Source organism: Clinocottus analis, unplaced genomic scaffold, assembly GCF_023055335.1.
Source record: "Clinocottus analis isolate CAN_PGR_092001 unplaced genomic scaffold, fCliAna1.0.p SCAF_24, whole genome shotgun sequence".
NCBI lineage: Eukaryota > Metazoa > Chordata > Actinopteri > Perciformes > Cottidae > Clinocottus > Clinocottus analis.
In genome coordinates this window covers 9914166-9941611 of record NW_027175976.1, presented here as the reverse complement: position 1 = coordinate 9941611, position 27446 = coordinate 9914166, and the positions used below count along the sequence as shown (strand labels likewise).

The 27446-nt window shown below is 44.7% G+C and overlaps 1 protein-coding gene across 1 annotated transcript in view; it reads left to right on the top strand.

Moving 5' to 3' along the window:
- The window catches only part of LOC137794003 (double-stranded RNA-specific editase 1-like), a 49945-nt gene extending 36219 nt beyond the window's left edge, over positions 1-13726 (top strand). Inside the window, exons 3-11 of the mRNA XM_068590526.1 lie at positions 1834-1908; positions 5079-6013; positions 7832-7946; positions 9167-9335; positions 9612-9766; positions 10517-10685; positions 11718-11899; positions 12329-12507; positions 13086-13726. Of these exons, the coding sequence (XP_068446627.1) occupies positions 1905-1908; positions 5079-6013; positions 7832-7946; positions 9167-9335; positions 9612-9766; positions 10517-10685; positions 11718-11899; positions 12329-12507; positions 13086-13262 (2085 nt within the window). The 5' untranslated portion in view covers positions 1834-1904 and the 3' untranslated portion in view covers positions 13263-13726. The remainder of the gene's footprint in view (positions 1-1833; positions 1909-5078; positions 6014-7831; positions 7947-9166; positions 9336-9611; positions 9767-10516; positions 10686-11717; positions 11900-12328; positions 12508-13085) is intronic.
- The last annotated feature ends 13720 nt before the right edge of the window (positions 13727-27446 follow it).

Below are 27446 nucleotides of genomic sequence, written 5' to 3'. Positions count from 1 at the left end.
AAATGTCAACGACAGATTTGTTATAAAATGCCTAAACGCTTTGTAGAGACTTCTACACTTTAGTGGCTCGCTGAGTGATCGATCTACTTTGTGTCTTTTATCATCCAGACAGGAAGTGTCCCATCATTACATCCTGTGTCTTTGCATCAGGTTAATCTAAAGGAAGTGGCTAAATTCACAAGCTATAGTGATAAAGCTGATGACAGATACATTTATTGGAAACATTCAAGGTGCATTGTGGGAATTAAAAGTGCCAGGTTCTTACTATGAATAAGAATATGTTTAATATCCTGTTTTGTTAAACTGTCCATCAGGAGTCAGACAATGTTTTCAGAGAGCAATGCTGTCTTAGTCTTCTAATGAAGCCCCTAACATTTCAAGATGATTCATTGTGTTGTGTGTGGAGGCTAATAGACCTCATGGAACAGCTGACGAGGTTGATGACATCAGTAGTCACATGACCTCACATTCTTATCTTTAATCAGCGAACACTTCATCAAACACACGACTGCATTTTACGAGACATCAGTGTCTCCGTGACGCCCTAATGTCCTTGTGAGTCTACATGGACCCTGAAGTCTACATGGACCTGAAGTCTACATTTACCCTAAAGTCTACATGGACCTGAAGTCTACATGGACCCTGAAGTCTACATGGACCTGAAGTCTACATGGACCCTGAAGTCTACATGGACCTGAAGTCTACATGGACCCTGAAGTCTACATGGACCTGAAGTCTACATGGACCTGAAGTCTACATGGACCCTGAAGTCTACATGGACCTGAAGTCTACATGGACCCTGAAGTCTACATGGACCTGAAGTCTACATGGACCTGAAGTCTACATGGACCCTGAAGTCTACATGGACCTGAAGTCTACATGGACCCTTAGTCTACATGGACCCTGAAGTCTACATGGACCCTGAAGTCTACATTTACCCTGAATAGCGCCCCCTCTGTTCACGGTCCATGTCCGTTTAGGGAGGAGGTTGTAGAGGACGGACGTGTCAAACTAATACTGAAACTTGTCAAACACATTGTCAAACTAACCAAAACCACCATTTATTATCTGTCTGCATGTAATAATAATAATAATAATAATAATAATAATAATAATACTTTAGTTTGATATAGCGCTTTTCAAAATGCTCAAAGACGCTTTACATAGAGACAGACTGAACAAAAATAAAAAATAAAGACAAAGGAGTAAACAAAACAAACAATCAGAAAAATGTTGATAAAAAAGAAAACTGAAGAAGCGGAATGAGACGTACGAGCGTCATGTGACCAACATCTCATTTTCCTTCCCTTAGAGCCCGCTCATCCGCTTGACTGACGACTGTTTCATGTCTTCTCTTATCTCCTGAACTTTGTGAAATACAATACAAAGCTTTCCTTTTCAAATGTTCAGCGTGTTTTATGGAATCATAAAACGCTGTTTGGATACGAGTGTTATTCATATGATCCGTCTCAAAAGGCTCCTCCGGTGCTGTCTGCTGACTGCTCATGCTTCCACCAGGAACTCTGTTCGGTCCTGTTTGTCTGCTGCTGTGTGCTCATGGAAAACAAATAGTTTTAAAAAGTTTACCACTTTTCTACATTATGAAGTGCTAAAATTAAAGAACAGTTGAATGCTGATGGAGGATGAGATAGAAATGGGAAACAAAGGATAGAAGCTGAATATAATTAAGTTCTTAGCATTTTCTCAATATTTTGGCTTCCGTTATTTAATTCAACAAAGGTTTACACTAATGTTTGTGTTACTGCGGTAAGATTCAGTCTCCCAGTGAATCCACATGGCCGACCTGTTTTCTGCTTCGTGTGTTCCCTGCAGGCCGAGTGGGAGACCGGCCACCTCGACAACACCAGAGGCTGCTCGCCACAGAGGGGGGCCCAGACAAAAGCATGAGTGAGTCAACCACTTCAGGTCTAACCAGACATCCATATCAGCTCTAAACCAAAAGCATTGACCAAAATCTTTTCAGCTCCAAGTGAAAAAAATAATTACGTTTATTCTTGTGTTGAGTGTATTAGACATGCATACAGGTTTAGAAAATACAGAATCCTGGGCCTAAATATCTGTGGTGCATTGTATTACTGGCGGACTGTCCTTGAAAATGTACCGCCGGATCCTTTTTGGCGGCTCAGAGACCGGATCAGAGCTTAATCCCAGGGTCAGGGTGTATCTACTGTGAGATTTCAGTCCATTTTGATGGCAAATTCTAAGCTTGTCCCCATACTCTTAACAAAAAAGCTCCCAAAGCCCTCTGAGAGACACCTCTGGGATTGAAACGTAGGTCTATTTTAGCCCTGGAACACCTGACCTGCATGATAAGCTTCAATTGGATTTTCCTGAAAAGATTCTAAAAGACGTAAATATGCAGCAAGCACAACAAGTTGACACAAAGCTTCGCTCTCCTCTGACACCCGTCATGTGCCGCTTGTTGCTTCTGACCGCTGATTCCTGGGAAAGGTGGTTTGATAAGTTGGCTATTTATTTACAAAGATGATAGGATCAAGCACCGAGCTGAGGTGACATTCCATTTTCAAGAGCGAGTGAATCTGGCTGTGTGTCAGGGAATGCTGAAAGGAGTGTGCGCTGGAACCTGAACCAATAGACAATTCCATCGTTGTGATTGGGCGGCTGATGCTTTGCCCCGGAGCCGACGGGCTCTTTAAACTCTTCTTTATTTGTGTTCACACAGCCCTAATCCTGCCCCTGTTCTGTGTAAGCCAAAGTGAAGCCAGGCGGGAGAACATGTGGATTATGTCCGCCAGTGTAGAGAGAGTTGGTGGCGGACGGATGATGAAAGTGTTCAAGGTTATTTGAGGGTTGTTTGTTCAAATTTAAACAGACGGCCAGAATATGAATCAAATGTAGCAGATGGCACTGGCATTACAACCAGACATGCCATAGACATGCCATAACATGCCATAGACATGCCATAGACATGCCATAGACATGCCATAGACATGCCATAGACATGTCATAGACATGTCATAGACATGCCATAGACATGACATTGACATGTCAAAGACATGACAGAGACATGCCATAGACATGCCATTGACATGTCATTGACATAACATTGACATGCCATAAACATGTCATTGGCATGCCATAGACATGTCAGAGACATGACATTGACATGCCAAGACATGTCAGAGACATGCCATAGACATGACATTGACATGCCATAGACATGTCAGAGACATGCCATAGACATGACATTGACATGTCATAGACATGTCATTGACATGTCATAGACATGTCATTGACATGCCATTGGTATGCCTTAGACATGTCAGAGACATGCCATAGACATGACATTGACATGCCATAGACATGTCAGAGACATGCCATAGACATGACATTGACATGTCATAGACATGTCATTGGCATGCCATAGACATGCCATAGACATGCCATTGACATGTCATAGACATGACATTGACATGCCATAGACATGTCAGAGACATGCCACAGACAGGCAGACCTTGGCCAATAGGTCCACGTCTCCATCTCATGAAGAGACATTCTGTTGCTGCTCACTGAGCCTCAGCTTGGCTGTTTCAGTGAGGAGCAATAACAATATGTAACAATATGCTCCCTCTTCCCCAACAGACCTATAATCATCTCCCCTCGTGCTGCGCAGCGCATCGTCTGCTATTGTGCTCCTCATGTTTGACTTCAGTTCCCTTCCTCATGCTGGTTATTGACTTTGCCTCCAATTGGCTGGCGGTGACTGAATGAACGCCGAGCACAACTCTGTCCTGCTCGTTACTCTAAATCAGGAGGATGTTGAAACATTATTTATTAATTTACATAAAGCTAAACTTGGCTTATGACGACAATGGATAGGAATGGGATTTTTTTGCATTCTATTACACTTCCGAATTTATCTTTCAGCCCTTATCGAATCTTTTCAGGTAGTTGGTTTTGGGGGTTTTAATTTCTCTAACGTGACCTAAGGTTCAAATGGATGTTGCACTGGTCCAGATGCCAGACCACAGAACACGCTGTAACAGCAGCAGTAGGCTGGACGAGTACTTGATGATCCAAAATGCTAAGAGCTTGCACTTCAACGTGATGGACACAAGATACATATTTCAACAGGGACTTGTTGTTTTCCCAAATATTGCATTTCCCAGTAGTTTGGTTGACTTTGGTAAAGTGTGTCTGAACTTTGTAATGTTGGAGTTCAGGCAATCAGAAAGAGGTAAAGGAGACTCAAAGAGTCTGTGAATGTGATATTCAGTAAGAAGTTGTTGGGTCTTGGAACCAGATCCAAAATGGATCCAGTTATTAAAACCTATCCCTATAGTTGGAACATAATTCCGTCAAATGACACACTGTAGGTTTTGCATGCACATACAAGGTACTATGTTGTACTTTTAGCCAAATGTGTTTTATTGCACAATAGCTGCTGCTTTCTGAAGTGGACATGTTTAATCAATCAAACGCTAAAAGTTCATAACATTTCTCTGGTATTTTTCTTCAGGCTCAGTACAAGTTGACACCTTTTTTTGCACCCTCGTCTTTCCCCACAACTCCTCTAAACCTGCTATTGATGGGATTGTTTTCTGTCCTGAGCACCGAAAGGAGTAACCTATCGAGCTTTTGCTGGAGGATGTTATAAATGAAAATTTACATAAAGTTCCATCAGCTTTGTTAACAGGGTCTGGTGATATGTGTTCCCAAAAACACAAACATGGTCCTCAGAAAGACTTTAAAAAATACATTTAATAGAATAGTTTAAATGAATGTTATGCTTCTCATTGTAATTAAGATGATAGTTTGGTCAGAGGAGTATTACATGGAGACAGTTTGCATTGCTCAAACTTAATTTAATCAAAATGTTGTAAACAGATTAGTGCTAATTGTGTGTAACATGTTTTTGTCATAAATTAATGAATGTGCTTGGTATACATGTGTACCTACTTGTCAGCACACAAGTATTTATTAAGGAACACACATCACTTGTTCAGTTGCAAAGAGAGGTAAAGGAATCTCTAAATTTTACATTTACAAGATCCTGCAACGAAGGCATTGTAAGTTACTCTTTCTGGGCACCGCAGGTTCATGCAGCACAGATGTTAAGGAAAATCGGAACTTGGACAACTTCTTCTCCAAAGAGGGGGTTGCAGCTGAGGCTGCTCAACTCCCCAATGGGAGTGCTGGGGGTGGGAGGAAGCGTCCCTTAGAGGAGGGGAATAATGGGCATGCACATTCCAAGTACAGGCCCAAGAAGCGTAAGAAAGTCCCCGGGCCCATTCTGCCCAAGAATGCGCTGATGCAGTTGAACGAGATCAAGCCAGGGCTGCAGTACAAACTGCTGTCTCAGACCGGGCCCGTCCATGCACCGGTCTTTGTGATGACTGTGGAAGTCAACGGGCAGCTCTTCGAAGGTTCTGGTCCTACCAAGAAGAAGGCCAAGCTGAACGCAGCGGAGAAGGCCCTGCGCTCCTTCGTCCAGTTCCCCAATGCGTCTGAAGCCCACATGGCCATGGGCCGGACTCTGTCTGTTCACACGGACTTCACCTCGGACCAGGCGGACTTCCCAGACATGCTCTTTAATGCCTTTGAGACGTCCACTCCTGCAGACGACCCGTTTTACCTTGCACCCAACAGTAATGGTTCCTTCAGCTCACTGGGATTAGAGTACCCGTTGCTACCCTCCCTTCTCCCAAACCTGGTCCAGCCCCCCTTACCTCCAGTCCCCTCCCCCTTCAGCTCCCCTACAAGCGGCAAGAATCCAGTCATGATCCTCAATGAGTTACGGCCAGGCCTCAAGTATGACTTTGTGTCCGAGAGCGGGGAGAGCCACGCCAAGAACTTTGTGATGTCCGTGTCGGCAGACGCTCAGAACTTCCAGGGTTCTGGGCGGAACAAGAAGCTGGCCAAGGCCCGGGCCGCCCAGGCTGCCCTGTCTGCTCTGTTTAACATGCAGCTGGATCAGGCTCCATCCAGTCAGCCGATACCCAGCGAAGGACTACAGCTCCACCTGCCACAGGTAAGCATGGACCAAGGTATTGGCTATTGAAAGGCCCTCTATTTTCTTCCTTTACCGTTCCCGTCTTGTGTTGTTTAGAGATCAACGTAAGAAAGTACACAGTTAATGACAGCACTGCACGGGTGTTACTTAAGGTTTGATCACATGAGACTTCAGCAGGAACTTGGTTCCCTTTCTTTTCAATTGCTCTGTGCTACTCATCATTTTCCTCTCTGCTCTGCATCCCTTGGATGTTACAAGTTAACAATATGCAATGCAAAGCCCTTCATGTAAGGGACAAAAGAATGTTAGTGTAGTCAATCCAACATTATGTATCCATTTTAAAGGAGCAGACCAACACATTGTGTGGTTTCTTGGGCCTTAGCTCAAACGTGAGCTCCTCTGCTAACTCTGGAACTGGATCAGATGTTTGGTTATTAACCTTACGAGTTGATAACCATCAGACTCTGAAAAAGTGAACTTGTGTCCCAAAACATCATTGTTTGGTTTGAAAATGTGGCTTTCTCTCCCCAAAAACATAAAACAATCATGACATTCTGTCTTTCATGCTTTTAGCTTGTAGAAAGTCCTCTTTTGTACACACACACACACACACACACACACACACACACACACACACACACACACACACACACACACACACACACACACACACACACACACACATATATATCAGTGGTGGGCCGTGATAACAGTCACTACGCTAACTCTACAAATTAAAGTGTTCGTCTTCTACAGCTTAAAGTAGTGCAACCAACTTGACGAGGTGCTTACAGCGCCACCTACATTTTCTGTCTATATTGTTTTAGTAATTTTATTAGTTATTCAGGTACAAAACAAATATATACATATATATATATTATATATATATATGAATACATATATACATATATATGTATATATATATGTATATATACATATATATACATATATATGTATATATATATATATGTATATATGTATATATATGTATATATACATATATATACATATATATATACATATATATATATATATATATATATATATATATATATATATATATATATATATATAGAAAGAGAGAGCGAGAGACATATACGTCTATATATATGAATATAAAATAATAGTTATCTGATTTATTGCTTTGATATTGACACAAACATTTCCCAATTGACCTTCAACATTACAGCACAAAGCAAAAGTGAATTGTGACCAAACTTGGAGGAGAAAGGCATGACAACAGTCCCCTATGACGGTGATAAGCTTTCTGACAAAGGTCATAACCATAAAGTGGGCGTGGCTTGTTTGGCTGTGAGCTGCAAACACTTCCTGGTTGGATCCGAGTCATTGAACCAAAGATCCGTCTGCTGTGTCACCGCTCATGGCCGACCTGACAGAGTCTCAGTGAAGAGCTTCAGGAGAGACGAGTTCAACACTCAGGAATCTGTTTACACATGAACTAATGCCTGCACGCTGATAACACGGCTGCTATCTTAATTAGCATCACTCTCTGAGAGCTATCCAAACCCTGCTGCAAACCCAGCCTCCTTCTCCAGAGCGTCAGTGGAGCGGAGGATCTCCCTGTTTTGAGCTGCTCACGGTGCTGCCTGTCATTCACACCAGGCAACATCCCTAATGGAAATATTCAATAATAGTTTCAGTGCAGATAAGAAGAGCTTTCCCTTTATTTTCATCACTCGCAGGCTTTGTTGTTTTCTCATCTTCATATTATATTAAATCTGATGAGGAGTCAGTCGGCTTCAATTTGTTCACACTTTATTTCCTGACTTTTCAATTAAAAATTCTTTTCACGTATTTCCTGCGGCTGCCTCTCAGGTCCTGGCCGACGCCGTCTCTCGCCTCGTCGTCGACAAGTTCAGCGAGTTGACGGAGAACTTCACGACTCCACACGCCAGACGGAAAGTATTGGCTGGTGTCGTGATGACAACAGGTGATTTGGATACTTGCTTCTGAAAACGTTCAACCCTCATTCCACAAAGCTTGTACGCGCTGTGTTTGAAGCTTAGCACTGAACGTGAAGGGGACTGCATGGACGCTACAGATGAAGAGAAGTTTACTCCTAGTTCTCAACTCTCTGGGGACCTGAGAGGGATGCCTTTGTGTTTTATGTCATATTTTTTAGCCAACACGACTCTGACCCCAGCTTTTCTTTCACATCTCCAGTTTGAAATGTGATTATCAGTGTACCCTCGACCCATGTTGATTTAGAGCGGCCTCACATCTGTTAGGGGCAGGTCCTGCATGTACTGGAGGAACTGGACAGCAAACAGAAAGATGGAGCCCATAACTTCATTGATATTTGCTCACTTGGCCATGAGCCAAAGTGTTTCTCCTGGTTTCCTTCTGCACATGCTGTGTCTCACCTGCTGGGCCACCTGTGTGTCACAGCTGGGCCACCTGTGTCTCACCCGCTGGGCCACCTGTGTGTCACAGCTGGGCCACCTGTGTCTCACCCGCTGGGCCACTTGTGTGTCACAGCGGGGCCACCTGTGTCTCACCCGCTGGGCCACCTGTGTCTCACCCGCTGGGCCACCTGTGTGTCACAGCTGGGCCACCTGTGTGTCACCCGCTGGGCCACCTGTGTCTCACCCGCTGGGCCACCTGTGTCTCACCCGCTGGGCCACCTGTGTGTCACAGCTGGGCCACCTGTGTCTCACCCGCTGGGCCACCTGTGTCTCACCCGCTGGGCCCATAGGTGTGGTGCTGCGAGGAAGTCATGCACAGAAAAGTCATCTTCTAGACTTTGGGAAAGTTTTATATTGATTAACGTGTATGGATTACAAATGTTTCATAAAAAGAGGGGTTTCTTTTAAAATGGAGGTCTGCAGGGAACACTATTGGAGCCACAGGGTTTTATTTTTGCAGTACTGATGTTGGCTGCTGGGACAGATTGACAGCAAGTCTGATTTACAGCGCTGTTCCTATTGGCCGGCCCAGCTGGTTGGCCCAGTGAACTGAAGACCATCAGACCAATGGAAGTCTGTTTGTGCTTTTGAGAAGATGATAGAACTTTAGCCTGGTTGAGCTTAGGTAAAACAGGGGTTAACTTTAGAGGTCATTGGTCTTTGGGTTTCTGCACAGCAGTTTGTGCATGAAGACACCAGATCCATGTCCCGCTTTAGACTTCAATCCTCATACTTTCTTGTCCAGGTGCAGATGTGAAGGAGGCTCAGGTCATCTGCGTGTGCACAGGAACAAAGTGCATCAATGGTGAATACATGAGTGATCGAGGTTTGGCCCTCAACGACTGCCATGCTGAGATCGTGGCTCGCCGCTCGCTCATCAGGTACCTGTACTCCCAGCTGGAGCACTTCCTCAGGTAAGAGCTGCTGAGTCCTGAGCCTTGTGTAAATGTGTGTAGTATGTCTACTATTCTACTATTAGAAAAGACCCAACTGTTCTCCATGATAAGGGAGAATGCAATGTGTGCTAATCACCCCAAATCTCTGAAATCTAGTCAAATAAAATTGTATCATGCAACAGAGTTTTTGTCTATCATGAACTGAAATGGATTGAGTCATTCTGACGTACAGCGTACAGGCGACCTGCCAGCTTCAGCATTCTGTCTGGTATGATTTCATATTTGTGTCTCCAGTAACCACGAAGAGGAGCATCAGACATCCATCTTCACCAGATGTGACAACAGACAAGGCTTCAGACTGAAGGACAACGTCCAGTTCCACCTGTACATCAGCACCTCCCCCTGTGGAGACGCCCGCATCTTCTCTCCCCATGAAGCTGGAATGGAGGGTGAGCGGATGAAGAACCAGAGAACTGGACTTGTTTAGTTTGGGAGCGCATCAATGCTCCAGGGTCTTGTGATCCCGAGGTCAATATTCTGTTAATACACATGAAATCAACTTTTCAAAAGGGTTTTCACGATACTCCATGTCGTATGAAGTGAATAGAGCGGGGAGCATCTTTTCAGGTTTTTCCTGACCAAACGTCTGCATGTGAGGATGTGGAAATGAGATCGGGTTGGTGGAACAGAGGACCATGGGAACAGAGGACCCTTCATATTTGACCCCTGACTCTTGGGAACAGAGGACTCTGGGAGAGCACACATGTTTGTGTACAGATTGTAAAGCCCTTCGAGACAAATTTGTGATTTTGGGCTGTACAAAATAAACTGAATTGAATAGAACTGGGCAACATAGAACCCTGTGTACATAGAACCCTGAGTACATAGAACCCTGAGTACATAGAACCCTGTGTACATAGAACCCTGAGTACATAGAACCCTGTGTGCATAGAACCCTGAGTACATAGAACCCTGAGTAGAACCCTGAGTACATAGAACCACTATGCACCACACAGGCCTCGGGGCATAGCACCTTGGGGACATTTGGTCCCTTCATGATTTGGCCTAATACTAATTTAGGACTTAAATAACGTGAGAAAGTTCCTCAGAAAGTTCTTTGTCGATTAGAAAGAAGATCTCTATTAAATATGAATGTTTTGCTGACCATAAGATCCGTAAAGCGTCTCTCCTCGTCTCAGATCAGGGCGACAGACACCCGAACAGAAAGGCCCGCGGGCAGCTCCGCACCAAGATCGAGTCTGGTGAAGGCACCATCCCAGTGCGCTCCACCAGCACCATCCAGACATGGGACGGGGTTCTTCAAGGCGAGAGGCTGCTCACCATGTCCTGCAGTGACAAGATAGCCAGGTGTGTGTCGCTTCACCTCCTGTTCACACACACTGGGATGGCAGAGCACGGACACACTCAGAAGCCACACAAGCAGAGTGAGCAAGTGATACATGACACAAGGTGTGTGTACAGAAGTGAAAGCAGCAAACAGGATGCGTTCAGGCGCAGTATTGAGTGTAGGTCACCTGTGTTTTGGTAGCACTCAAAGCCCAAATCACAATCACTCTATTGGTGCACGGGCAACGGAAGAAAATGAACTTGAAGCATGAAAATATCAAGTGAATGCAGTCGGGCTGTTCTGAGCCTGTGGCACCGTGCACACAACACACGACACACAACACACAACACAACACACAACACAACACGTGAACAATGGCATGGTTATATTTAGCTGCTGACAGAAGCAGATTAGCTGCAGACAGACAGACAGATGCACACACACACACACACACACACACGCATGATCTCCTCATGCTTACACATGAAAAAAGTTTAAACCTCTGTGATTTTGTGAAATCAAAATGTCACGCGCGATATCTTTTTTTTGTCAAATTCTATTTAAAAGACATTTTCGAACTTTTCGTAATCTGTGTTGTTCACACAGACATGACAGAGTCAGCTGTGACCGGTGCTCTGTTGACTCGTGTTGCTTTACGCTCTTTAAAGGCTGCTACAATCTGGAAGGTTAAAGAAACACCAACCTGTTACCTTCATGTGGTTTTGGATTCATATTGAATAAATAAAATAGAGTAAAAGTGCATCCGTCAGCTTTGCTGTTGCCGGCACTCTTCATGAGCATGATGTGTTTTACATGGAACTGGAAGAGTGACGTCATGCTGCTATCACTCCATCTCCGTGTCTTCTGTCAGCTGTCATGAGGCCGCTGGAGCTTTGATTAGACTGATGATGACTCTCCAGGAGGTCCAGGACTCTTCTGGGCTGGAATGAGATCTGTTTTCATGAAACCACCGTTGTCTCTTCCTCTGTGGTCACAAACTGACAAACTGAAGGTCAGCTGATGGCATCGTGTGTCCCTTCTGTCCCGTTCAGGTGGAACGTCGTCGGATTGCAAGGCTCTCTGATGAGCTACTTCACCGAGGCCATCTACTTCTCCAGCATCATCCTGGGCAGCCTGTACCACGCGGACCACCTCTCCAGAGCCATGTACCAGAGGATCACCGAGATCCAGGACCTGCCTCCGTCCTTCAGCCTGAACAGACCTCTGCTCAGCGGTGAGATGCGCACCGCACTTTCACTCAGGAGGATGTTCTCACTGCATGTGGAGACTTTGGAAGTCTACTGTGTTCTTTTTGTGTGTGTTTTCCATATTAGGGAAGTTTGAGGGAAGTGTTTCAGACCTCTGAAACACTTGGTCTAAACTCTGAGACACAGTATTTTCCTGTTCTTCAATTTATTTCTCATTACATAAAAAACAATCACCAATTGAAAAACACCTTTATTTCACCAGGAGCGTTTTAATAATTGTATCATAGATTAGGGCTCAGACTTACATGTTAACAAGAGTTGATGGAGTTTTGCAAAGTGACTGTGTGATCCTCAGCGCAGTGTGAAATGTCCTCGCTGACTGTCCTGGTGTCTGTTTGAGTGTTTCCTGAGATGCTCTTGGTCTTGTCCGCTGTGAACTGAAACCCTGCCGACAGGAATAAGCAACGCAGAGGCTCGTCAGCCCGGAAAAGCCCCCAACTTCAGTGTGAACTGGACGGTGGGAGACCAAGGCTTAGAGGTGATCAACGCCACCACGGGGAAAGATGACCTGGGCCGGCCCTCCAGGCTCTGTAAGCACGCCCTGTACAGCCGCTGGACGCGCCTGCACTGCAAGGTGACCTCAGCACGCAGCGCTGCTTCTAATGCACAGGGAGTCACTTAGGAAGGTCATACAGTTACACACCTTACTAATGCCACATATTCAAGTTACATCACACATTTAAAACTCATTTTAACATAAACAACAATCCTTTCCTCAACATAACCAAGTAGTTTTCATGTTCACTTTTGTAAAAAAAAATATAGGATGAACAAGGAAACCGTTCTGGAGAAGAGGGAAATCTTTTCCTTCAAGAAAAGCCTCACGTGTCGTTCTCTGCTCTTCTTCGCATTAGCATCTGCTATCACCTCTTTAGAAGCCGTTATTGTTGTTCTGCAGTCGAAATGAATGAAATAAAGCAAACAAAACCTCTTCAGTACCGTAAAGGAGACTACCATGACTTCTACTGCAAACACACTAGCATAGCTGTGGTGTAAGTTCCAGCCCGCTTCCTCGACGCCATCAGACTCCTGCACAGTGATGAAGACGATTTAGGAGGCAAAACGCACTCACATTACAGTAGTTTGGCCGAGCGTCCTCATCACTTTCACAGCTAAGACTTCCGTTGTGTCCTTTCTGTTCCTGACCTGCAGCTGTCCTCCTCCCTGCGGATCAGAGCCGTGCGGCCCAGCAGCTACCACGAGGCCAAGCAGGCCGCCGCCGAGTACCACGGCGCCAAGCAGGCGCTCTTCAGAGCCTTCCACAAAGCCGGGCTGGGCGCCTGGGTGAAGAAGCCCATAGAGCAGGACCAGTTTGCCCCCACCACCTGAGGGGTAGAAGGGCTTTGACAGAAAACCCGTCTGCTGGCTTCATTTCCCGGGTCGCTCTCCCTGGTGGACTCATCTCCCTCTGGGTCGTCGTGGACTGGGCTGTGTTTCCTGGGAGGGAAGAGGCGCCACATCCAGATGTCAGAATCCATGGATTTCACATACCACCATCATTTTTATAGCCTCATGCTACTTCCTCTCAGCCAGCACTACACGTTGAAAAAGATTAGTATTCAGCCAGTTATGCAACTTTATACAAAGTACACATGTACAAACTTTGGGAATGAAACTTGTAAATAGCATTGTTAGTTTTAATGGCACTTGTTTATATAAAGATAGTGATGTATTCATTTTGCATGTGTGTTTATACCAAATTCATAGGAAGTCTCCAGTAACAGTTTGTTCTTCAGTACCAGTGTTGTAGTAATTCGTCCTCTTGCAGTTTGTCCAGCGGTTCTCTCGGCTTTGTTGCAAAAAGATACTTTTCTTTGCTAAGGATATGCATACTGAGTTCTAAAGTGGCAGAAAAGCCTTCAGGAGAGAGTCCTCCACAGCTCAAAGACATCTTCACTCTGATGTATTGAGTCTGTGGTGCGTCTGAAATGAGTGGACGTCCATGACCAGGCTGCATGTGGGCGAGCCTGCGGTCCTGTAACTGTAAATAACTCAGCTTTCTGAAGAGATGTTTAATGCTGCTTCAGCCCAAGGGGAGGAAGCCTGAGTGCACCTCATGAGAGGCAAGTGACAACCACAATGACTGCCTGTGATAGGCTGACACATCTGTCAATCAAAGAAATACAACCAAAAACGTTGTTCTGTTAAAGCTCGACCGTTCTCTTTCTGCATCTTGTCTTCTCTTTGCCCCCGAGTCCCCATTTAGTCCAGAACAAGCTCTCCGTATCTATATGTTGATATGATACATATTAATATATTGATATATAGTGTGATTTCTTCTTTTAAATGTTGTTCTGGTAAAGTGACAGTAAAGATAAGTATTGATGTCACCATTGAGATGGTTCAAAGTGAAAGTCGCCCAATGTAGAAGCTCGAAATGACATTTTTATTCACAATACAAGCAAAACATAGAATCTTTATTTTTGTATGAATTTCAAACTATTGGATAGAAACATCAATATACATGTACACCAGTATCAGTGGTGACACATGTTTATATTTTAGTTCACATTGAGTAAGAACGGAGGTCATTGAAGCTTCCATCTTTGCTGGAATAAGGTAAACGAGTCACGCCAATGAAATATTGTTCCCCGATGGTTAAAGAGTCTTTTCAGGACTCTGGAAACACTCCTTGAGAACAGCGGGGAATGTTGTTGACGAGCATTCAGCCATGGTGGTTCGTCCACTTGAGGCTGTTTGAATTGGTTGAATCTGTCTCCTCATCCTCTGTAACCCTTGTAGTTTGGGGTCATTTCCTCTCGTTGGAGCGTTACAGTGAGCACGAGTAGCCCGGTTCACCTCCGACCAAACAAAGAAAACCCTCCAGAGGTCAAACACACACGTTGGTGTGAACGTCTCTCCTGATCGGCGCCATGTTGCACTGGATCAGGGTAACAACCTTATGCAACCAAACGCCACCAACCTTTCAGAGTGTGCACCTCTCCGACAGGACGGTCCCTATGCAGGAACGACAGTGACCCACAACCCGCTAGTGCTGGTGCTGCTAGCTCCCAGTCGCTACGACCACCAGTAAAAGCTCACCAAAGATGATGTCAGCGTCTGTCAAATCGTTGACAGTTCTTTTTATTTCCTGTGTTGTTTTCCACACATTCAAATGTTTTATATCACTGTTTTCTGCCTCTACTGCTCGTGATGATGTGTGAAGTGATGTTTTATGTGTGATGCTCGACTTCAAAACCAAACAAGACCTGTTTCCTCTCTAGCACAGAATACTCTACATGTCATGTCCTGGTCTCGCTTGTGTTTCGGGTTTTAAGCTGACTTGTTGTAAAAGCGTTTGTCTGTACCTCGGGATGTAAACCTCCAGCCTCAAACACACACAGGGCATCTTTAACCTCTTTACTTTTACTATAAATGTACTTCTTTTCTTTGTATACTTTGAATGTGTATCCTTCCTGCTTGTACTTACTGGCTGACAATGTGTCCTAACTTTGAGCATGTGCAGACCTGTTCCTGTCTCAGTATTCCTGGCTCCAGACTTGGGCCCTCAGGGTTTTTGGAGGTGCCGTCAATTACGTTTCCACGGTATATGCACTTTTTAAAAAGGGAAAGTATTACTTTTTCCATAGACTTTGAGGTAAAGCAAACGTAAATGGATAAATGGTCAAATATGGGTCCTCTGTATTTCGTTCCTTGCTGTCCATATGTTGGTGCTTGAGAAGCCTCCACAATTCTGATGGGTTCATGCATTATGTTATTGATTCCCCCCCAAAAATATAGCAAGACTGCGGGGCCTAATGCATGAGCTCTTCCTGTAAAGCATGAAATCTATGAATATACAATATGTACAAACTGAGTCAAGTCACTGAGTTAATAAAATGCTGTTACAGTCATTTTGTATGCTGTCTTTGCTTTTCAAGGATTATGGATATGATACTTTGAATATTGAATAAAGACACCTGAAAGGGTGTAGCTTGGTCCTCAGGAGGCGTGTCCCAAGGAAGAATGATTTCAAACCAGGAATCAAAGTATCGCTCAGTTACTTTGTCAGTTTGTTCAATCGTATTAAAGTAAATATAAAATACATCAAGAGAATCGTGTATGAACACGGGATGCATAATGTGCATAATCACACACACATTAGCCATCTCCTGCAAGCAGCTTAGTTATTTGAATTAATAATTGTATTTAACTCGACAGTCTTATGCTGCGTTCGCACCAAAAGAGTTGCAAAATATTCACGTCAGTAAAGTCAATGACCAGATGCTCAAGATGCGCTTTGCATCTTAAATACTTTGTGTCTTCATAATTTTACTTTGTGAACATAAACAACCCGGTTCATGGTTTTACTTTATTAACGAGGTTGGAATAGAAATGAAAGAAGGAATATGAAAATCAAACCAAGGGGTTTTACACAGAGTACAAAGCTACTAAACTGTTTCTGATCAGTTTAAAACCTGCTGAATTAAATATCCCACTCACGATGTGTGTCATATGTGTGTCTCATATCCATTCATATCCCGATATACTGAGATGTCTGTTTTATAATCTCATGATGGCTTTTTGGATAAAGAGGACGAGCCTGACACCCATCGGCCCGGTTGGTCCGTCTCCGCCTGCAGCCGCTGAAGCAACACTGCTTCTCACAGCCGTCTCTCCCGCAGGACACACCTGACCACGGCAACACAAATAAAAAAAGCCAGTTCAGTACTTAAGAGGCATGTGTGGCACCCTGGACATTTTAAGTCCTAACATTATTTCAGTGTTCAAGTGCTATTGTTTTATATCGTTAGTACCTTGCCCCCCTTTTCTGATTATTAGGGTCCGAGCGACTGACGTAGTCAGTCCGAGAGGACCCTATTAAAACTGCTGGGCAAAGTTGAAAAAAGTAAAAAAACTATGTGTATTGCAGCGTTTATGTTAAAGTAATGTTATCAGAACGATATAACAGCACTCAAACAAGACATCTGGCCCCGTTTCCGCGTCGTCGAGCCTTTAGCGTGACTGACCTGTAACGGGTCGGTATTTGTTCTACCTCCTCATGCTCACGGTACCGTGCGGCGTCAACAGGAAGTGGGCCTCCGTGCTTCTGTTTCTGCCGACGGTCAGAGCCGCACATCGGAAGGACTTGAGGGGAATCACGGAGGAGGAGACGAGTATGAACCCACACCGTTAGCTTCATCAACTGATGAAGCTAACGGTGTGGTATTTTCAAAGTAAACTTGTGTTTTTAAAAATGGGGAAATATAACCTCAGATATTTACTGGACGCCATTTTGGTTTGTCGTCCCTGTCGTATCCATGGAGATGGATCGACACTTCTTTTTTTGCCTTTAATGAGAGAAGACTGACTTCTCAGTCAGAGCGGCCTCCTCTAATTGGTCAACAACAAAGGCACAGTTTCTAGAATGCATTCCCTTGGTCTATTAGTAGGAGCCGCTTCTGAACAATGCTTTGCCACGTATTGAAATCGTCATACAAGTCAGAAGCACACCCTTACAAGCAGTTTAGCAGTTCTCCAGAGTTTTTCCAGTTCGTAGTTTATCCCCAGTATTGAAGCAGTCATACCACCCCATAGTATTGAAGCAGTCATACCATTATTCCCAGTATTGAAGCAGTCATACCAGTCCATAGTATTGAAGCAGTCATACCATTATCCCCAGTATTGAAGCAGTCATACCACCCCATAGTATTGAAGCAGTCATACCATTATTCCCAGTATTGAAGCAGTCATACCAGTCCATAGTATTGAAGCAGTCATACCTTTATTCCCAGTATTGAAGCAGTCATACCACCCCATAGTATTGAAGCAGTCATACCAGTCTACAAGACATCGATAGAAGACAACCAGTTTCCACCAGAGGACATCTGTCCACTGGAGGTCTTCTGTTCCGAGCAGAGCTCATCACTCCACCACAGCTCATCTGTCCACCAGAGCTCCTTTTACACAAACATGTCCCTCGCTGTATCGGAGACGACGGGCAAGCCTGCTGGGAAACACCTCGATCTGCCAAAGGCCACAGGTGCTGGATTAAGCCGGCGGCAAAAGAGGTTAATGCGTACTGTTCAGAACGAACACTCCGAACTGCTACAAGCCGAAGGTGCTGTAGTTAGCCGGCAGAAAAGGGAATTAGATGGGGATGAGCCTCCTGTTCCAAAGAACAAGTGCGCCAATCCACCGAAGGCCACATTTGGTGCCACTGACATTCGGCTCATGGATGGGGATGAGCCTCCTGTCCCAAAGAACCAAGCACCACCTCCTTCCGCTGAAGATTTTGCCCGTTTAATTAACGAATGGAGCAGAGCGGAAGTAGAAAAGTGGAATTTCTGCAGACGGGTTCGTGAAGGAGAAGTAAAATGCCGCCGACTGGAGAAGGGTCGAGCATTCACGGAGAAGCTGTTGTTGGATGCCCTCCAACAAATAAAGGAGAAAGACTTGGCATTTGCCAAAATAAAAGAAGAACTACATCACCAGAAGGAAGCTGAGATCCTCAATCAGCAGAAATATAGTGATTTGCTTGAGATGTTTAAGGCTCAATCCCAACAACTTGAAGACACACAGGCGAGTCACAACACTGAAATTCAGCTGCTTCACAGCAAAGGCAAAATGAGGGAACAGGAATGGGGGACTCAAGAGATCAGCTTGAAGACACGCATTCAAGATCTCGAACAGACATTGAGGAGTCATGAGAATGACATCAGGCTGTTTCAGATCAATGCAAAAGTGAGGGATGAGGAATTGGCAACTCAAGAGATCCAAATCCAAACGCTCATAATGAACAAAAAGGACCTTGAAGACATATGTTTTTCAATGAAGAAGAAAAGCAGAGGTGTCTTTGGCAAAAAATTGGCGGATCAAACGACAGAGGTGGATAAGATGGTACAAAAAATGAAGGCGAAGGAGGAGAAAAAGAAAGAGAGGACAGGGTTTTTCGGAAGAGGAGACCTCTCTTCCTAGTGGTGCAGAGTAGCCTGGCTGCTGAGGACACCCCTCTGGCTGAGGTAACATGGCACGGTCCAATTACCCAGGACAGTCTATTTAGGGGGGGTGCTGCTGCTGCTCTAGTCTGTTTGAAGGATCGTCGGTGGGTCCTTGGGAATGGAGGAGCCCCGGGAGCCCAGCATTACAAACCTGGCTAGTATACTTAACCCTCCTATTACTTTTGGGTTCAATTTGACCCCATTCAATGTTTAACATCTGTAAATAAATAATTACCATCTTTTTTTTTGCTTCATATTTTATGACTTTTCCTAATTTAACCGGGACAACTGGGTAAACATACATTTAACGTGATGATATGTTCTCAATGTCCTGTACACATTTTGTACACAACGGTGTTCTTTGAGGTCAATTTGACCCCAGCCTGTTTTAGCTGTAAAAACATATGACCTGACCTGACCTGTTGCTCACAGGTCAGGTCAGGTCAAGCTGCAGCTGCAGCTGCAGAATATTATCAAACAATCTACAAATTAACACATTTCAATAATTTGGGCTTGGTGGGGGCGGAGCTGGGACTGCTGTGAGTACTATAGAGCGTTTTCACGTGACGTCATCATCTCATCCGCGTCATCTTGGGGTCCACCTAGTTAGCCTGTCAATTGGTTTTGCTATTGATTTTGCGTACTGGAGACAAGTTTTTACACACAGGAAAGTTTCAAGATGTACAAAAGTCTGCAGGTTGATGCTGAATTCACACCAAACGCGTAACGCTTGCTTCCCTGATTTTAATCGCTCGACACGTTATGTGGTTTTTCGCTTTTTCGCAACCAGTTGCGGCGGAAAGCCGGCGCGGCTTGAGTCCCGTTACCCGTAGTTAGCATCATCACATAGCCCGGTCACGTTCCTGTAAAACAGTTTTCATTTCCGCTATCGACCATGGGACATTAACAACTATTTCTGCGTTACTTGTTGTGTAAATACCACCAATAAAACAAATGTCGGAACATGAAGCGCCCCGTGTCTGGGTTCATACTACAATCCGTGGTCTCACAGCTGTCTCCGGCTCCAGGACGAGTGTCTGGATGAAGCGGCTTCCAGCTCATTCAGGACCAGCAGTGACTGTTTGGCTGCCGTGCTGAGCCCTGTTCCCATGTAGCCAGTGTTTTATTTTACCTTGAAATGAATCACAGAGTAAAGGCAGACATCGCCCCACGGAGCTGCCATGTTCATGGCTTCCTCACAAGTTTCCATCCACAGTTCCTTTTGCACAAATGAAAGACATTGATGTTCACTCGGCGAAAAAGCAAAAGGAGATTATTGATGAGTGTGTCAATGGAAACGTGCCCACAACCCGATGTATCAACAGAAACACATGAGAACAGTCATAACGCTCATACAAGAGTGAAGCAGAAGTAAGTTAGATGCATTATGTGAGAAGCTGGACAAGTTGAAGTACAAGTCTGTCTTGTTGAGCTGATAATATTCTGAATCATTAGTCCCACATCTAACAATAAGGCACAGTACAATAACCACAAGACACGCCGTTTTGAACTGAAATTGTGTCTCCTTCAGGATATAATGGTCACTTCTTAAGAAACGCAGCATAAAACACAGCAAAACAATGCCGTGCATGGACCCAACATGGCCGCCAAAGCTCGTTGTGGTCACGTGGGGGAATACGCTCTATAAATCTTTTTTAATTACGAGCTAACAAAAAGCCATTCATTTTGAACAACACCAGTAAAAGTAACTGAAGTGGAGGTATCAGTTATCAGTAGTGAAGTGCATGTGTGTGTGGCAGTGTGCACAAAGATACAAAGCAAAAAATCAAAATGTCAGCTTCTGTATGTGGCCTTGAATGAGGCGAAAACGCCACAGCGATAAGCCACGCCCTCTTTGCGCAGCGAAAAAGCAAATTAACTATCCAAAGTCGAGCGAGTAAAGTCAAGCAAAAAAGAATTGCGAAAATTCCTCTAACAATAAACTAGAATCAGGCAAATTAAAAAGCCATGTTCTTTCCACTACAATCTTTAGTTTTCATCATCATTTGTGTGATCTTGATCACTGGACCATTTGTTTTTTTCCCCAAACAGCCAATGGACCTCTCGTACAGCTGTCAGCTTGCTATCAGCTGTAAATCCAAAAGCCTAAAGCTCCACAGCCTCACAGACTGACCGGGCTCTCCTGATAGACTATCAACAGAAACGCTGTCTTTGGCAGCCATGACGGGCTGGTCACGCTGCAGGTCTGAGTTTCCGGCCACTCTTCAGAACATGATGCATATGATACACACACAGAACATATTCCACACAATAAACCCAACAGGAGGGACTGATGAATACGTAAGGAAAAACATATGCATGTATTGTTAAATAAACAAACTTTGCATGCATGTTATTTGCTGAGCATTTGTAGAAACGTGATAACGGTGAAGGTGTAATGTCAAAACGATGGTGTGGAGTAAAGCCTGGTGCAGGTAGCTCTTTATCTGCTGCTATCTAAAGCCATCTCCACATGGGCTGTTAGAGGCCTATTACCTCGTGGTATCAGCCACTAGCACCTGGCCAACATGAGAGACATAATCTCTCTGTGGCTTACCGGTCCTCTCTGCATCACCAGGGAACAGTCGGGCCTTTCAATGAAGACAGTGTTTATGTCCTCACACACTGGCTCCATTCGTCCACACACAGGGGCCGGCTTCAGGAGTTGATTTCTTGGCCGTGGGCTTTTAGCTGGAAATGAGAGCAGAGAGAAGTCAAGCAGCTTCAAGGTGAAGTGGGATTAGTGAAAACAGCTCTTCATACGTCTCCACCTTCCCCAATTTATCTGCACATAATGTTCCCGGGCTAAGCCTCTGACAGGGGCCGCGTGGACGGACCTGGTCCTCCAAACATTGCAATACTTGGATCGTCATTTCTTAGCAATTTTGTACTATGGTCACACCTACGCATGCGTCATTTCTGTCTCTGCTCCACTCAGGTGACTATTGCAGTATGTAATAACCAGATTTATTCAAACAAGCAATAGTAATTTAGGCTTACATGAATTGTGACTAATATGAGCGAGGGCTGTGGCGTGGAAATGTATTTTTTCTGCTTCGGCCCCGAGCTCTGCTGCTGAGAGGAGTCACCACAGGTTCTCCACTCACAGTGGCTCCAGTAACTCTGTCGAGAGGTCCAAACCCACGCTCCATTTCTCCTGCTCATGTTTGTGCCAAAATGTATTCATCTGCTTCTTTTGCAGTTTCTCATGCATGACCCCATCGAGCAGGTCAACGTGCAGGTTTTTAGGTTGTGTAACCATGGTGACAGTCATCGATTGGTTTGAATGTGTTTCTTTTTTTTCTCCTTTATCACGAAAGGGATTGGTTCACTGCCGATCCCCACCCACACTTCCCAATCCAGATCCCAGTAGGGACGAAGACGGTTCTTTAGGTTTCCCTCTTTGTGTCGTTCACCCACAGTTCAGCTGGGAGACGCTTTGCTACATTCCACGAGTTCATTTGCTTTTTAGTTTAATAAATAAACAACTTTGTTGCAGACCACAATCATATAAACACCAGCAAACGTATATTTTACAATTTAATGTAATAACAAAATAACATAGAGGAGAACGTAACTCAAACGTCTTGATAAATGATGTCATAGTATAGTAGGTCGTACCTTTAAAAGCGTCTCCTTCCATGAGCGTCCAAAAGTCGTCCGTCCATGAGCAGCTCGTTTCCCCGACAATCAAACTCCATTAGCCGCTTAATGGGCCTCCGCATGAACTTCATGTGCACAGTACAGTCACATCGCAGACGGTCAGAAAATACTCCATTCCCCGTTCCCTTTTCTCTGAGAAACCCACAGTGTAAAAGTGCATATTGATAACTTCAAAATGGATAATATCACGTCAGACATTGATTTATCATTCAGAGCATTCCTCTCATTGTATTATCAGACCAGTGTCCAGCGCTCTATGAACCCCGTTGTGTTTCTGGTACAAGAACAGGCAGTAAAGACAAGGCAGGTATCTGCTCTGTCAGCGACAACGAGAGCGATGACCAACCCTGAGAATCAGATCCGCTCACAGCCGGTCGGCCTCATTAGCACTGAGGGAAGCCTCATTGCTGCTGATCTGTTTGCCTCGCGTCGCCGTGCTGTAACCCATCATTCACTTCCAGTGGTGGTGTTGGGTTGACATCATCATCCGGCTCTGCTTTTCCAGGGAAACGTTTTGTCTCCTGCTGTAGATGTGGAAGACAGCAACAGCTCTGTTTTCTTGCCGAGCAGCAGCTTCATCTGGAGAGTCCGAGCTCAATATGTCTCCTAGCAGAAGGTGTTGATATACAGTACGTCATTGTATTCGTATCAGTAATCAACCGAGTGATGAACTGAAGATAGTGACCGTCTGAACTCCTCGTAGGTGTAGCGTGCTCCTTCATACCTATGGGGCTGATATGAATGCTCTTCAATTGGTTCATTTGAAGCGGGTGCTGTTGGGGTTATCTGTTCTAATCCAGTGTTTTGAGTTGTGGTTGCAGGGTGACCTTTGGTTTTCATTTGACCGATGGACTACACCAGTGGCGGGCTGTCAGGGTCTTCTCTGCTGGCCGAAACAGAATCACAAAGTTATAACTATTTTATAATGTAATTGTTTTTCACAAATACACTACATGTATTATAATTATTTGTCCCTATTAGCTTATTCTCTCATGTCCCAGCTCCTTCACCGGTTCCTCTGCTGCTTCAGGCGTCTTGCATGGCTTCTTCCTGTTTAACAGCATTTTTTATCCAATCACAGTTCACGTGTCTTCCTCTATGAACAAGCAGCCTGGTTAAAATACATGGAAGCGCCTTCTGGAGACCCGAGACGTGTGATTGGTCACAGGCCCGCCCGACCATTAACATGCACTGTGATTGGTCAGTGAAGCTACCATCTCAAACCTAGAAGCTAGAATCTCAGGATTTATTGGATTTACTGATGACCCCATCCCCACAGAGGGTTACAGAGTGTTATGTGTCTGGTGTGTTAAATGCTGATTATGTTACTGTTTCTTACATTTGCAGTCATATTTTATCATAAACAAGCCACAGCGCCGTTGTTGCTGCTGCACCTGGGGCTGCTGGTGCTTCTCCCTGCGCCAAGGTGCTGCGATGTCTTGTGTGTGCAGGGTTTCAGTGCCGCGGTTTTGTTGGATTGTTTTGTTATAACTAAATGTGACTGGTCAAGTCGGTCAGCCAGGGTGCACGACATCGCGAGGCACATTGCTCCACGGAGCGTCCGCTGGGATGGGGGGGAGGGGTAGAGGGCGACTCTGAGGGGATGATCTCCGGTCTGAACCTCTGCTAGAGCTTCATGTGTTTTCATGTGGAGAGAGAACGTGTCGAGACGCATCCAACCTCAAGGCATTCAACCGAGAGGCGCCGAGTAATTGTGCGTTGCTCGGCGAGGAGTCGGCTGGTGGTGGAAGTGGCTTCGTGGGTCGGTCCCAACGCCAGTATGACTTCCCTCCATGCTCGCGGTGGTGCCGTGTGGCAGAGTGGTGGACTGTATGAACGCGCCGTGTATTGAGTGTGTCGGTCTGTGGCAGTAACTCCAGGGACACTTTTCCCCTACAGTCTGCCTGTAATGTGACTATACAGCTCTCACTGAAGGCCTCAGTCAAACACACGGCCCGCCACTGGACTCTACATATAGATACGATGATGAGAGGACTTCATCTCTCAAAGCAGAACTGGAATGTGGCAACAACCTTTTCTCTTTGTGTTATAGCTGCAAACAGAAATGTGTCTGAGATTTGAAACAAGTTTGAGTAATCCCTTTCCTGGAGTCAGTGTTTGTCAGCTTTGATTTCCCAGCAGAATATCAAAAGAATACAACGCTCTGAAACTGACGATTACCAATCACAGATATGGATCGCTCTTTAAAAAAGATCCAACACTACTGCTCAGTTTGTTTAAAACTCTCAGAAACAATCTAATGTTCAGCTGTCGGATATTTGTCTTCACTGGATACGATGTGAGAGAGTCTAGTACTACAGATCCAGAAAGGAAAGGTCATCGTCATCACGATGAAGAGAAGGGAGTGGAGCGCCTGGCTACTCACTGTGTCCCGCATACATCAACTGCACTGAGCAGAAAATGGAAACTTAGGCCTTGAACGGAGTCGGCGGTCCCATTAACCTGTGCAGTATGATTTATGGCAGGTGATTACATCACCGAGATGCTACCTGGACCAATGAGCTCATTCAATCCATTTGAAAATAGTGTTAGGGATATACTTTCTTCTTTTTATTGATTATTAGTCAGAGAACTAAGAGTAAATATCATTATTCATCTGTTTTTATTATACATAAGGCAAATTTACTGTGGTTCAAAATGTTATGTATTGGTTATTGTGAGAGGAACCTCATTCTGATGTTCCATGAATATGGTTTTATGACTTACCTTTATTGGACATGTATCACTGTTGTCATCCGGGATGTATTTGGCGAGTTTGTTGTTGCTCCATCACATCCTGTCCAGTAGAGTTGAGATCCCAGCAGAGCCGCTCAGTAAAGTTCGAGAGCAAAGATCTCAGAGCTCATGTGCAGCGGCGTTCTGTCGGCGTTGTTCATTGTTACGCTGCAGACAGAGTATCTGTGTCATCTACACGCACCACAAGTTTCTCTTTCACCTTGACCACTGTTGCTGCTCCTGGAGGAGAGGTAAGTGTTCTTAAGTCCATCTGGTCCAAAGTAGACCTGCGAGACGCTGCAGTCCAGAGCCTCTTTGCAGACTGAGCGTCCTGGTTGAATGTTCCCGGTAGTCGTCGCGGTCAAGCTGCTCCTCTGGAACTTCAACATCCTTTATCCAGGATGCTTTTCATGAAGTCTTTGTAGTCTTCAAGAAAGACATGATTCCTTTTCAGTTTTCTCTTCCTGCTAGCAGCCTGCTGTGCTGCCATGCAGCAGTTACTTAGCATGTTAGCATGATTCAAGTTTCAACGGATGTCCTCTGCAGTAATGTCCATCCACAAACTGTGTTGTCTTTGGCCCTGAAGGCATACACTGCTTGTCCTCTTGCAACATCTCTTCCTTGTCATCACAGCGGCGTTCTGAACCATCAGCTGTTCTCGTTCCAACACTAGAATCCGGTTGACGCTGTAATACGCTGACTCATGGCCTTTACTCAGTGTAAATAACTCTAAATTATTTTGCTAGTTACAAGATAACCCTTTCCTGCAAGCATTTATTTTATGAGTGCCTTTATATAGAGCTCTTTTGTGTTTGATCGGTTCCGTAGCTTCTGGAAATAAAGCACATTTATTCATTACAATACGGCTGACGGTCGAACGTGAATAAAGGCCTCTGGAAACATCAGTACGCTCCACCGTTGTCCGCTCCACCCTGGGCATGTCACAAATACAATATGGATTATACCTTTTTATTTTTCCCTAGTCGTGTCCACCGGTAGATCCAAGTCCAACCACTGAGCTCAAAGTTAAGATAAATAATCAGAGTCAAAGAGAGAAAGCCTGTGTGAGTATACATTCATGTGAAATCATCATATCCAATATGTGATTCATAACCTTGTAGATGATCTGAACAGATTATGTTTAACATTAATTAACTACAACAAATACACCACAATTTATGAGATGTGCCTCAAGGTCCATTCATCCTTTATCCTCTTTAGGGTCGCGGGGCGCTGGAGCCGATCCCAGCTGTCAGGGGTGAAGGAGGTTCACCTGGATGAGTCTTCAGTCCATCAGAGACAACCATTCACGCTCACACCTACGGGACATTTAGAGTCCAGTTAACCTGAGCAGCATGTCTTTGGACTGTGGGAGGAAGCCGGAGAACCCGGAGAGAACCCACACTGCCACGAGGAGAACACGCAAACTCCACACAGAAGGACCTGCAGACCAGGATCCGAACCCCGCCCCGCCCGGGATCCGAACCACAGACCCTCTTGCTGTGAGGCGTCAGTGCTCGCCACTACGCCACCCTGCAGCTTCATTCAGTGTAAATATAAACATGAAATCAGGCATATTGACATGAAACGTGTGCTAAATAATTCATCACACAGCTTAATAAATGATAATAATTGGCATGTTTTGTGGGACAAAAGGCAACTTTGTAAAGTTCCAATGGAAATGTTCCTGCTGTCAAAATGAGCTATACAATGAGTTTTAATTTTGATTCAGACATTAATGGAACACATTTGTATAAAGAGTCACTTCACATTGAGTGGTGAGATATGTGTTTAATGGAGACACTGCTGCAGGTGAAGCAGTACTGAGACATGTTTGCCATCTTGTGGCGACACGTGTTCACAACAAAGCATCAGCCGTCATTATTCTCATGCATACTTGTGATAAATCATGTTGTAACAATTCTCCCTCGCACTTCACTCAAGGGAGAAAAGTATTATGCTAATTGAAGACAAGGGCGGATCAGCTGGTAATAAAGCGTGATATGTTGACTGAAGACAAACAACAAAAACACTTGACCCAGAAATCAGTTTCAATGACTGTTATTGAGGCTAACTAAATAACAAAACAAAGGATTAACAACAAGCAATGCCTCGGTCCTTCGGGCTCAATGTCCTGGTCCGCGGCGCAGCCCTCGATCTCCAACGCGGTATT